A 13,708-nucleotide genomic window follows, 5' to 3' on the forward strand; every position below is an offset into this window, starting at 1 on the left:
TTAAAAAATGATCTTATTTATTTTTCTATTTGAGAAAGAGAGTGAGGTGGAAGGGGGAGGGGAGCAGAGGAAGAGGGACAAGCAGATTCCATGCCAAGTGCAGAGCCTCATGCAGGACCTGACGAGGGGCCCGATCCCATGACCCCAAGATCACAACCCGAGCTGAAATCAAGAGTTAGATGCCCAACCAACTGAACCATCCAGGCATTTCAGTAATAATCAGTTTCTGATGATATGTTTTAAGTTTAAAAATAGCTTCCCAGTCATCCATTACACATCTATGCCTTTTTTTTTTTAAACTTCATGCCATCTGGTGTTGATTCAAGATAGGTAAAGTAATTTGAACATTCTAACACAAATGTCATTGGAAAGGCAAATTTACTTTTAAAACAATAAAAATCACAGAATATGGACCCAAGCTGACTTCAACAATTGTTAAGATTTTGAAGGTCAATACTGATTCTACAGTGTCATTAAAAAAAAAAAGTAATAATTTCAGTAAAGATGAGGCATATTAAAAAAAATACTTGAGTTGAAACTGTAAATTTATGATTAATTCAAACCAAATATCTGATAGGCAAATAAAGGGAAAAAATTCACATTAATAGGGTTTAAAGATAAATTTTGTTATTATCAGAAAATGGAAGTCCAAGAGAAGTAATTTCTGCCATTGGCCAGAAAATGAAAATGGCACTAAATAAGTTAGAGTGAAACTCTTACGTAAAAACCAAAGAAAAAGTAACATAAAAGTATTCCATGATGAAATTTAGACAATACACTCTAAGATTTTTCTTTTTCTTTTTTCTTTTTTTTTACCTGTATCCTAAGCTTCTTTATTTAAGAACAAAGTGATGAATGGTATGGGTATTAAAAACAAGAGCACCCTTGAACTTTACCTTCCTCCCTCTAACCCGTTACCCCCAAACTCCCTGCCCCACACCCTCTATGTTCCCAAATCTGTTCTCAGTGAATGAAGAACTTAATCCCAAAGTCCTGGTACAAACCCCAGGCTCTTTCCCTAGCATTCCCCCTTCCTCTCAGCACAGGAGAGCCCAGAGTGGTGACAGACACAGAAGGAAAGGCTTCACTGTCAGGAAGTAGTGAGTAAGGAGTAGTGTAGTGAAGTGATGGCTCCTATAGCTTGGGGTTCCAAAAAGGGCCCTGGTGCCAGAGGAAAGCACACTGGTGCTCCTGAGAAAGGAGACCCAAAATCCTCTCCTTGCAAATAGTCACTGCTTGATCATTTGTCCTTCTGGCAACCAGTGCAGAACCACACTCGGATCACATCCTTCTCAAGCCTGAATTGCTGGGCAATGTGGCTAATTGGCTGTAGGGCGGGTTTCCGGCACCATAGGCACATGCTCTCCAGGTTGTCTGGTTTCTCCAGACTTGTTGGCTTTCTCTTTCAGGCCTGCACAAGGGTCTCTGCTTTGCATATTTCCTGAAGATTTTCACTGTTGCCAGCTTCCTCTACCCAGTTGGGCAACAGGGGCTGCAGTTAACACATTACTAAAACTGAGCTGCAGAGCCTCAAAATGACAGATGGTCATTTAGCTAAACACCTTCCCAAAGAGAGTCCCCAGGGTGAGCCCCACATCTGCCTGAGTATGTACCAGGGTAATCCTCTTCTGCTCCAGAAGTGTGTTAAATTGTTTCAGGTCTTTCTGCAGAGCTTCGATGTCCTGGGATTCCTCAGAGGTTTTGCTCCAGCTTCTCCTTTTTCGGCTTCATGGTCCCAAACAGGGCAGCGCAGGGCTGGGGGGAGGTGCCCTCGGAGTTGCTCTCCACTCCAGCCCCTCACTCACCCTCTGCTGAGAGGTCTTCAGGCTGCCCTGGGGCATTAGCCCCACTCCAACCTGAGGTCCACAGTTTGCCATCCCCTCAGAACTCAGAACTCATTCAGCGGGGTGGAATGGCGGGCACATGGAATTCTCCCACACCTCAGCACCTGGCCCAGCCCAATTCCTGACCTGCCAGGAGGAGCCTGGAAGCTCAGCAAGGTCCAAAGGTCAACCCAACAGGGCTCTGGCCCTCACAGTGCAGTGTCAGAAGCCAGATGTCCTGTCATGGGGAACAGGGGTGCCCCAAGCGAGGAGCCTGAAAAATGAGGGCTCTCCAAGGGACTCTAGATTTTTCTTGATGGAAAAAAAAAAAAAAGTAGTATTTCAGTTCTAACTTAATTGATCAATATTTAAAATACAGCAGTTTCTCTCTCAAGATGTGTGAAGGAACTTATAGTCAGACAAATTTTACATCCCACAAATTAATACCAAGAGATATAAAAACTTTGGTTTGTGAGTTTTGTTCTGCATCTTGAAATTACCCAAAATTCGTAGGCATTATAGTTTTTATTATAAGACTAAAAAAAAAAGTCTTTCATCATGGAAAATTCAAACATTTCTAAAGAATAGACCAACAGTAGACTCAATATAGTCATCATCCAATTTCATCGCCTATCAGTTGTTTCATATACATTCCTCCCTCAATTCTGCATTTTTAAACAAATCAGAGATGTCACATCTATAAATATTATGCATCTACAAAAGGACTCTAAAAAATAACTATGTACCATTCTAACATTACTACTAATAAAATAATCCATTAATTAAATCAAATATCTAGGCAATGTGCAAATTTCCCTAATTTTTGCAGTTTGTTCAAGATCCCAGAAATGTCCATATACTACAATTTATTGATATATTTCTTAAGACTCTTTTACTTTATAGATTTATTCTTCCCCTCTCTCTCCTCCTCCCTGTCTCTTTCTGCAAGGTATTTGTTAAGGAAGCCAGGTTATTTATTGTGTCGAAACTTGCCACATTCTGAATTTTTCTTATTGTTTCTCTGTTTTATTATTTAACACATTCCCTTTATAAACTGGTTGGTCGGTCTAGACATTTCATCAACTTCAAATTCAATTTTCAACAAAATTCATCATGGGTGGTATGGGGCTTTTAGCACATTTTTACAAATTCTTTGACATTTCTCCTGTGAAAAGGTGGAGGAGTCTAACTCCTCTCCATTTGCATTCATGCTGGCCTTGGTAACTAGTTTCTCACAAAATGATATTGTGACCCAACTCCTGTCTGGTTCTCCATCTGGACCCATCCTTGGAACTCAGACACAATGCTGCTAGAAGTGAAGCAGCTACATGGGAGGGCCCTACAGAGGTATTCTAGTCACAGCTGCAGAGAAAGTCTTCACTGAGAGCCAACTTCAACTGCCAGACATGGGAGTGAACAAGCCTTCACATGATTCCATCCCCTAACCTTCAGCCAGGCTTGACCTTTGTTCCATGTGGGACAAAGACAAATTGGTTGGCTCAGCCTCGCCCAAACTGTACCTTCATCAGCAAAAAAAATGTTGTTTTAACGTTTGGAGTGGTTTATGATACAGCTATAGATAACTGTTATAGTCAGTATTGTGTACTACCATCAGGATGCATATATCTGCCTATTTCTTTTTATGATGCTAGCAATTGATGATCATTGCCGAGATCTATTAATTCATTACAGGTTGTAAATAGTAACACTATAATTCTATCATTTTATCTTCCTTATCTAAAACACATATATAATGAAACTTATCCTGAAGTAAAGTGAGCATAATTTTGAAAACTCTTATTGACTTCCATTACATTCTTTCATGGATACCTATTGTGGACATCTAAGATTAAGATCTAGGAGTGACAAAATGGCCACTAATTCTGTCACAAAAGTGGTTTACAAGAACTAGACTATTCTACATGCCTTTTGGATATCTTCTCCTGTAACTGCAGTATATGGGAATGAATCAGGAAGTAAAGGATAGAGAACAACCACACAACAACTTTAGAGCCCCAATAGCCAGGAACCCAGGTGCCTGATGTAATAAGTCAAATGGAAAGATATTCAATAGGGCAACAGTCTGTCATAATACAGACAATAAAGAGAAGCCAGGCAAATTTGTGGGCCATCTATAATGAAGAATTCCTCAGACAACAAAAAGACCCCCCCAAAAAACAAACAAACAACAACAAAACAAAAACAAAAAAATCCTAAGCAAAAAAAGGGTTAAGAAAAGAGTAAAATGATAAAGGGCTTTGTCACTGCATTATAGTACATAATTAGGTAATTAGAAGTATTAAAACAGACAAAGCATTGGGCCCAGATGAATTACTGAAGATGCAAGTATTCAATAAGATGCCCCAGGGGGAAAAATAAAGCCCTTGGTGAAGGTTTATAATCATGCAGTAGGACAGAGAAGCACAGAAGGACTTGAAGGAACAATAACTGATGCTATGCTCATACTTTAAAAACAAAATTTCAAAACAACCATTCATCCAAAATTTAAAATGAGCTGATGGAAACTCCCCAGAATACTATTAAACACCAAAATAATGGTAATACCTTCTTTTGGTTTATTGTTTTTTTTTTTTTTTTTTTTAAAGAAAAAGTGGAAAATCAAGCAAAAACCATCAAAGGAAGCAATTTCATACAGAATGAAAGCAGGCATACTTCTTCTTATGCTCCCTGTTTTGGTTGATGATTTCACCATTCTCTTCCTATTCAACCAAATCTGCTTTCTCATCTTTCCAAGTCCAAGCTGGACTTAATTTCCCAGCTTCTTTCTCAGAGAGCTGTAGACATGTGACTGAGGTGCTAGCCAACGAAATGAGAGTAGAAGTGATGTAGGACCACAAAATTCAACCCCCACCTCCACTTCAATCGAGCCCCATACACATTTCCTTTTCCAGCTGGACAGAAGAGAAAAGGTCACCCGGGAGGCTTGGGAAGCTACCTATGGACTATGGTGGTTTTAAAAATACATGTGCAAATTCTTTAGAACATCTCTCCTCTTCGATTGCTTGCTCTGGGAGTAGTTTCCTCTGGAGAAAGACACTTAAATAGTCCCACAGAGAGATACACATGGAAAGGAACCAATATGGATCCTCCAGCCCTAGTGAAGCCTCCAGATGACTGCAGTTCCAGTTGATATCTGACTGTAATCTCATGAGACTCCTAAGCCAGAACCTTCTGGCTAAGCTTCTCTCCAACTGCTGATATGTGGCAACTATGAAATAAACGATTATTGTTCCAAGTCACTAGGTTTTGGTCAACTTATTATACAGCAACAGATAACTAATACAGGTTTTGATACCTGAATCTGGGGTGTTATTGAAAAAACCATAAAATACATGGTAGGAATGTCTAAGGAACTGGACAGGAGCTGGAAGGGCCTTGCATATAGTATCAGTGAAGGATTAAAGAATAAAAAAAAAAAGGCTGCTGGCAAAAGATAATCCATGAGCATGCTGCCAGTGAGGGTTTAAATGAAAATAAGAAAAACGTTATAGGAAAAATGGATGAAGAAGTTTCCTTATTATGTGCCAGAAACATGGCTGCTTATAGTTACACAGAAAATTAAAAATGTACCACATAAGCTAGAGTGACCTAGCTAAGAACCTATTCAGGCAGAGTATTGAAGGTGCTGCCTAAGTTATACTTGTTACTTATAGTAGAATGAAAGAGGGGAGAAGCCAAAGGAAGAGGTTCTAGAACTTTGAAAATAAAACTTCTCTTTCTCGGCCTGCTCTATTCAGCAAATGATCCTAGCATTATGACACTGCTTCTGGGCAAACATCAAATCTAAAACATAGTATAAATAAGTAAGTAAAATCTATAGATGAAACCAAGGGAGTGAGTATAAAATCTTTTGTTAAGATCTCAGAAAACTCTAAAACAGTACCTCAGAGAACCCTTCTGTCAGACAAGATGCCCTGATGCCCTGTAAAGATGCCTCACAGACCCTTTAGCTGTTAGAAGTCAGGGATGGTGCTGTACATCCTACACTGCACATGACAGCCTCTCACAACAAAGAATTGGTCCAAAATGTCAACGCTCCCAAGGTTGAGAAACTCTGCATTAGAGTGTATCAGCCTAGAGGGCACAAACCATATTTATTTATTCTCTTTCTGAGTAAGATTTATAGTAACTCACCAATGTTTCCATCTCCTGTTTGCTCCACAGAGTGCTCTGCATACAAAAGGTATTCACTTAATATCTCTTGCATTGAAAAAGTGTTAAATCTAAGGCAAACAAATTAACATAAAATATTACAGAGTTGTGGAAAGACTAGGAGTCCCAGGTTTTATTTCCATTTTGGCCATTAACAAATTATATTTTCTTAAGTCCTATTCTTTGCTAGTTTCAACTTTCCAGGTTTGCAAAATAAAAAGATTTAATTAGATGACTATCAACAACACAAATGCCATTATGGGTGCCAGATACAAAGCCTAAGAATATCTAGGAGAGAAAAGAGATATTTTACAGATTTTTTAAAGGAAAGTAATTACAATAAAATGTATGTGATCTATGAAAGAATTAAAACAGGCACTATTTTCTTTATTAGGACCTTCAACTTCTAGTACAGTAGCTAGTACGTAATAAATTCTCAAGTAGTATTTGTTGAATGAGTGAATAAATCCACAAAGCTACAAATAAACCAAAGAAAAATAAAAATGAAATCTATGGACTCAGGGACTGCAGGTGGGAAGATGAAGCAGAAGAAAGGCTAGGGCAGAGTTCTGCTGTCATCGTTTCCACAATTATAAAGACAAGAGCAATGTATAGCTTTTAGAGGAGCTTTTAGAGGCCACAAACTGAAGGAGAACATTGATTTTTTTTTTTTTTAAGAAAAGGTAGAAATCTGTTGTGATGACAATAGGCAGAATCCAGCCCAAGAGGATAGCAGAAAATCTCCAAGAGGCTAACATGGCAGGTGGGCATTTGAACTCACCTTACAAGTGAGATGATGAAGCAGAAGAGTTATGATGACAGGAAACAGCAAAGAATGCACAGTGAGGAAAGGGCAGGTAGGGCTGGAGTTTCAGGAGACGAGATGGGTCACCCTCTAAATAGATATGTTCATTAAAGATTCTAATTCTCCAATGTCCTAAGTTACACAGCAAGCCCTCTTCTATCCCACTGCCTCCCCACCTCAAAAACACAAAAACTTAAAAAAAAAAGTTCTACTCACATCATAAAGATGAAAAATTAGGGCAAAAACATGTAAGTAGATAGATGTGTGCACTTTAAGTACAAGACTCTGTCACAGCTGAAAATACAGATTCTATTTTGTAGCTTTTCAACAATTAAAACATTTTAAAGTAATTCAAAGCATTTACCCTTGAAGCACTAAGGTAGCTTCAATTCCAAATCTACATTTAAGTTCTGAAAAGATTATGTTCTACTACTAAACAGGTTATACCTAGTAGGAATATTTTAGGATGAGCTATTACTTGACCACTCACCAGACTTTACCTGTGAACCTTCTTATAATGAACATGTGAACCCACAATTATGAGTAGTGCTGAAAAAGCTGGCTTAATTTAAAACAAGAAGGATCTCAAAAGCAAAACCTCTTTTGGTCAGCAGCTCACGGTGATATATCTGTGCTGCCACTACTTATTACATGTAACCACTGCTTCCAAATTCCAAAGATTAGGAGGATCCTACAACTGTACGTTCTGCAGAAAATACACCTATGTTTTCACTCAAATGCTAAAGAGCCTTCTTCAAATTTAAAAAAAAAAATCCCATAAATTAGAGTAAATGTGTAAGAATATGCATGCCTAAATGGAACAGAAATGGGAAAAAATACATGTTAAAAACAGGAGCAGCACAGGAAAACATATATATACATATATATACATATACATATATATATGACTATAATAATAAAATATTTTGTTTTTACCTTAAATGTTGTCAAATGAGGCAGGACTACAGGCCATTTGACAAGAAGAATTGTTTCTTGTATTCCTGAAAATCTGTTTTTCCCTTCTTTAATATTTAAGAAACACACACACAGGTTGCCGACAACTCTTAGAGAGCGGCTTGTGTTGTCGTTTTCGCTTTCCCGGCTGTGAACAAGTGCATATGTGAGGGCTGGTCGTGCATGCACAAGCATGTACTTTGCCTGCATTAAATAAAATCACAACACAACACCAACTACATCCACTCATTCATGTGTGCCTGCAGTCCACCTCGAGGAGACTGAAAATATAAATACAAGCTGCTATTTTGGTGTGATCACACGAATATGGCAGCTTGTGTGTTTTTTTTTTCTCTTTAACATTTTAACACTGGGCAGATTGTCTGCATTAACACAAACCAAAATCAATTCTGCTCTGAAACTGCTTGCAAAATTTTCCTTCCCTAAGGAATTTGTTTTTTATTTAAGTAAAAAATGGGCTTGCAGGAAACTGTATAAGAAAGACCAACATTTAGGACATCTGAACTTTGTACAGTGTGACAAACAGTGTTGGACCAGAGGACTGGCAGTATCTCTCTCAAAATGGGGACTTTGGAGAAGATGGACTTAAGAAAAATTTTAAAAATCAGTAAGTTCACTTTGTAAAATTACTTTTGTGTATCATTAATATAGGAAAAATTTGCAAAGTAGTCTAATTCCAAGTTGCCTCCTACACTGAAAGGTATAATTAAATTTGACTAAAAACTCAGATGAGACTTGTATACTGTAAAAAGTCATGGAGGTACTCTTAAGGGCAGAGGAAGGAAATAAAAGTTAAGTATCTAGCACAGACCATATCTGAAAATTCCCTATGAATATAAAATAAAATGCAGATAGTCATATCATACATAAATATATGACAATAAATCATCTACATAACACTGCCCAGTATAACTTTTTATGATAGAAATGTTCTATATCTGTGTTGTTCCATCCAATAGCACTTGAAATATGACTACCATAAATAAAGACTTAATTTTTAATTTTACTTAATTTAAATTTATACAGCTATATGTGCTGGGACAGTACATATATGTAGTTTTAAAAAGAGAATTTTAGCAATTATTACTGAATCCACAAAATATTAAATTACAAGATAAAAAACTGAGATGACAAAGTTTTCTTATATAGATTGTATCTAAAGCTTGATCCATATATAAACTATAACCAAAAGGAAGCATTAATATGAGAGAGTTGAATTCTTAAAGCTCTAACCATACCATGGAGAGTGAAGTAAGAAAGAAGGTAATTAACTGATGAATGGAGCTACCTGAAGTGCTACTATAATAACCCTATAATAACCAGAAACATAAAAAGACCAAGAATAACCAGAAACATAAAAAGACCAAGAATTGAAGATGATGACTACCGTATCCACTAAGGCAATCAGATAAACTTTAAATACAGTCAAAGTTACAGCAATAATAGTTAAAGAATTGTAATCATTTCAGTCGAGAGAGAAAGAATGCATCTGAAGAAAAAGTGATACTGTTTGGCAATAGCTTATAATATGTTAATTTGCAAATGATATATACACTACAAATACACTTTTAGAATAGACCTTGATAGACCAAATAACAGACTTCTCCGGCATCTAATATGGAAATGATATTTTATTCTGAACTCCGTATTTCCCATCATTTTCAATAATACTGTATGTATTTCATATAATGTTACAGCCTTTGAAGCACAGCAAAATTGGTTCAGAATGGACGATTCAAGTTCTGAATTAGAAATGCTATAAACTGGAAGTTCCTCGATTTACCTTTTGATTATCAGTTTTTTCAGTAATAAAAATGAGAACAGTAACAACCTCATTAGGTTGACATAGGAACAATTAATTGAAATGAATACAAAATCCTTTGAGGCAAAAAAGGGCTAGTAGAATAAAGGAATATTAAAATTAGTTGAGGAGGAGATAATATTTAATACAGTGACATATTCAGATCAAATAGATTCAATAATGATGGCAACAATACAGCTTATGAGATGAAATTATCTTGTTTAAACTTGGGCTTGAAGGCTAATAACAGTATTTTTTTTTCAAAGTGTGCTTATGTCTCTGAAGACTAAAAATGTTAAAGATTGTTACTACTAAAATTGAACAATACAGATAATCAGTGATAAGATATACAAACAATGAGCCTTCACTAAACATCAGACTCCACAGTGGCACAAAAATAAGATCCATGCCATCCAAAGGCATACCAGTTAGATCTGAAAGACGAGACCTGGGCTAACACCAGAGCTCTCATACATACTGTTTCCATTATAGCACCAGTTATCTTACACTGTAACTTTTTTCCTGGTTGCTTTATTTATTAGATTTTGAGATTCTTAAGGGTCCATGCCATATTTATCTTGGCATCCCCAGCACCTGGCACCCTGAGGAGATTAATATAAATGTACTGGATACATTGGCAGATTGAATATACTGGCAGGTCTAAATGAATATAGGACTCAACAAAATTAAGTAATATCATTAAAAAGTTATCAAGAAATTCTACTAGAGCACAGAATAAGCACAAATTTACAATTGTAAAGACTGGAAAATGTTTCATGAACAAGATGGTCATGAACTCAGGCCTTTAAAAATGAATTTTCAGGGATCCAAAAGGGAGCAATAGGAAGAAGCAGCATTCCAACAGAGAACAAGCAAGTAATGCAAAGCATGGAAAAAAGAAAGCACAGAACCCATTCAGAAAATAATGCCAGAGCACTGGTCTAAAACAGAACTGTGGAGGGACTTCAGATTTCTGGTTCTGCATATAAGGGACTTGGACATCACTACTCCTTCCTAACAAGTAAAAAGCTGAGCAGACTGAAAAAACAACTCTTCTTGGATCTATAAGAGAGGGGAGGACACAGGGTAAACAGGCAAATATAGGGAGTCACAGCTTACTGGAGCAGAACTCATAAGCAAAATCCCTGGCAGGCTACAATATAGGATAGGAAAACCTGAACTATATACTTAATGAATTGCTAGAAAGCTCAGTGTAGACAACTCTGAGAGTCAAATACTCCAAGGGACGCAATAATAGGGAGGCTCCCCCTGAACACCTCCAAGAGCTTGACCAGGCTTCTACAGTAACTATCAGAAAAAAAAAAAAAAAAAAAATCCCCTCAGATTCCTGTGGCGGGCGGGGGGGGGGGGGGGGGGGGGGAAGGGCGGCGGGATTGTGGAAGGCAGAATTCATTCTGAACATAGCACTCTGTTCTTAACAAAACCTGCCCTCAAAAACCAAAAACAAACCACCACCACAACAAAAACCTGCCTCAGGGAAAACTAGTTCACCAAAGCCTAATCTGCTGGGGTACTCTTTGACCCTAAATGACCTGGGAGAAGGGAAATAACCAACTCCAGTCCATTTTAACCATTGTATTCCATTTAAGGCAGTGGGAAGAATTAGAAGCACTTGTGAAGGTCATGGTCCAGGTTCACTGTAAGACTAAGACCTAATCAGAGGACTAAAGAACACCTCCACTCCCCACTCACCTCATTACCACATTATTAAAGGCCTATTCAGAGCAGTTCCTTTTAACTACCACATCATGTTCCAGCTACCAGGAAAAAAAAATTATAACACATAACAAAAGGCAAAAGGCACAATTTGAAGAGACAGAGCAAGCATCAGAACCAGACAAGGTAGGGATGCCAGAATTATGAGATGAGAAATCAAATGCAACTATGATTAATATGCCTAGGGCTCTAATGGATAGAGCAGACAGCGTGCAACAACAAACAGGAAAAGAAAGCAAAGATGGAAATCCTAAGAAAGAACCAAAATGAAGCGCTAGAGGTAACAAAACACTGTAACGGAAGAATGCTTTTGATGGGCTTATTAGTAGATGAGACAGAACCGAGAAAAGACTCTCTGAGCTAAAGGACAGATTGACAGAATTCTTGAAAACTGAGAAGCAAAGAGAACGAAGACTGAAAAACAAAAAAGCAGAACAGGAAAGTCAAGGACTGTGGGACAACTACCTAAGATGTAAAATAATGCATAATGGGAATATCAGAAGGAGAGGACACAGAAAGAAACAGAAGAAATATTTGAAGCAATAATGACAGAAAAATTCCCCAAATTAATGTCAGACACCAAACCACAGATCCAGGAAGCTCAGAGAACACTAGGCAGGGTAAATGCCAAAAGAGTTATACCTAGGCATATCATCATCTTCAGACTACAGAAATTCAAAGATAAAGTCCTTAAAGAGGGGAAAAAACACAACCAAACACCTTACCTATACAGGAACAAAGACAAGAATAATATCCAACTTCTACTTAGAAACCATGCAAGCAAAAAGAGTGAAGTGAAATATTTAAACTGCTAACAGAAGAAAAACAACAACCTAGAATTCTGTATCCTCTGAAATTATTCTTTAAAAGTAAAGGAGAAACAGACTTCCTCAGGTAAGCAAAAATTGAGGGAATTTGTCATCAGTAGATCTGCCTCACAAGAAATTATTTAAAAGAAAAGAAGAAGATAATATAGGTTAGAAACTTAGATTTACATAAAGAAAGAACATAAGAAGGAATAAGTAAAATAAAAATTTTTATTTTTCTTATTGTCAATTGATATAACAGATACCAGCTATTTAAAATAGTAATACCAACAATATATTCAATTATGTATGTTTATAGGTGTGCATATATACAAACATACATAGGTGTGTGTGTGTGTATATATATATGTGTTTATATATACGTGAAATAACAGCAATGGCACAAAGGATATGAGGAAGGAATAAGGATTATTTTGTTATTATGAAGTACCCTATCAGTGAAGTGGTATAGTGTTATTTGAAAGTGGATTTGGATTACCTAAAATACAGATTGCAAAATTTAAATCAACTACTAAAAAAGTAAAAGAAATGTAATTGGTATGCTGAGAAAGGAAAGGAAATGAATATAAAATGCTCAATTAAAACTACAATGGCTATAAAAGGGTGGAAGATGATAAAAGAAACAAAGAACAAGGTAACAAATATGATAGATAATAAAAAAAAAATCACTTTAAATGTCAACAGTCTATATGCACCAACTAAAAGACTGAGATTGTCACAGTGAATCAAAAATATGACAACTATATGTTGCTTACAAAGAACCCACTTTAAATATAAAAACACATTTAGATTAAAAGTAAGTGAATGGAGGAAAATGTACCAGGCTAACACTAATTAAAAGATTTTTTAAAAAGGGCATTACATAATGATAAAAGGGTCAATTCTCCAAGAAGACATACTGATCTTTAACATGTATGCACCTAACAAGAGCATCAAACTGTCTGAAGCAAAAACCAATAAAATTGCAAAGAGAAATTTTAAAATCCACTATTATGGTTGGCAAGTTTAATACCTGTCCATCAGAAACAGACAGATCTGGCAGGCAGAAAAGGATATAGGTGAATTCAACATCATCAATCTACTGAATATACTGACATCTATGTACTTTTCCAACCAACAACAGCCGAATACACATTTTCTCAAGCTCACAAAGAACATTCACCAAGATATACCACATTCTGGACCACAAAACATGCCAAAACCAAGATGGCAGAGGAGAAATCATGCAGTGTCTGCTCTCAGACTACAGTAGAGTTAAACTAGACATTTAACAGAAAGAGAGCCGGAAAACTCTAGAAGGGAACCATGTGTTAGGAGGTCTGGGTAAGTCCATTCTTCTAAGACCACAGAGATTCAGAGAAGGCTTTAGATTAGGCAAGTAGCATGATCAGAAATGTGCTTTGAGAAAATAAGGCTGTAATACATGGATTTTACTGGAGGAGAAAGAGAACATATTTGAAGACAACAATTAAACAAGTTAAAGACTCTAGATAGGAGGTAAAAAAAGGATCCAAGACAGGGAAGCAAAAATGGAAAACTGATGATATAAGAAAACTACATATGACTT

General features: G+C 36.8%; 1 protein-coding gene, 2 long non-coding RNA genes and 1 pseudogene across 19 annotated transcripts in view; 2 read left to right on the top strand and 2 right to left on the bottom strand.

Annotated features, from left to right (window-relative positions):
- Positions 1-13,708, bottom strand: part of TBC1D5 (TBC1 domain family member 5) — a 544,964-nt gene that overhangs the window by 224,552 nt on the left and 306,704 nt on the right. For 14 of the 16 annotated variants that reach the window (XM_077865315.1, XM_077865313.1, XM_077865314.1 and 11 more), the window contains one exon: positions 5,979-6,014. The exons of the other annotated variants lie outside the window; for them this stretch is intronic. In XM_077865315.1, the coding sequence (XP_077721441.1) occupies positions 5,979-6,014 (36 nt within the window). The remainder of the gene's footprint in view (positions 1-5,978; positions 6,015-13,708) is intronic. 16 annotated transcript variants of the gene reach the window in all.
- Positions 1-13,708, top strand: part of LOC144293950 (uncharacterized) — a 248,271-nt gene that overhangs the window by 82,383 nt on the left and 152,180 nt on the right. The gene's annotated exons all lie outside the window — the stretch shown is intronic.
- LOC144293951 (uncharacterized) overlaps positions 1-13,708 on the top strand; it is a 93,039-nt gene that overhangs the window by 53,776 nt on the left and 25,555 nt on the right. The window lies entirely within an intron of this gene.
- LOC144294336 (POU domain, class 5, transcription factor 1 pseudogene) lies at positions 957-1,962 on the bottom strand (annotated as a pseudogene).

This window comes from Canis aureus, chromosome 22, assembly GCF_053574225.1.
Source record: "Canis aureus isolate CA01 chromosome 22, VMU_Caureus_v.1.0, whole genome shotgun sequence".
In the NCBI taxonomy this organism is placed as follows: Eukaryota; Metazoa; Chordata; class Mammalia; order Carnivora; family Canidae; genus Canis; species Canis aureus.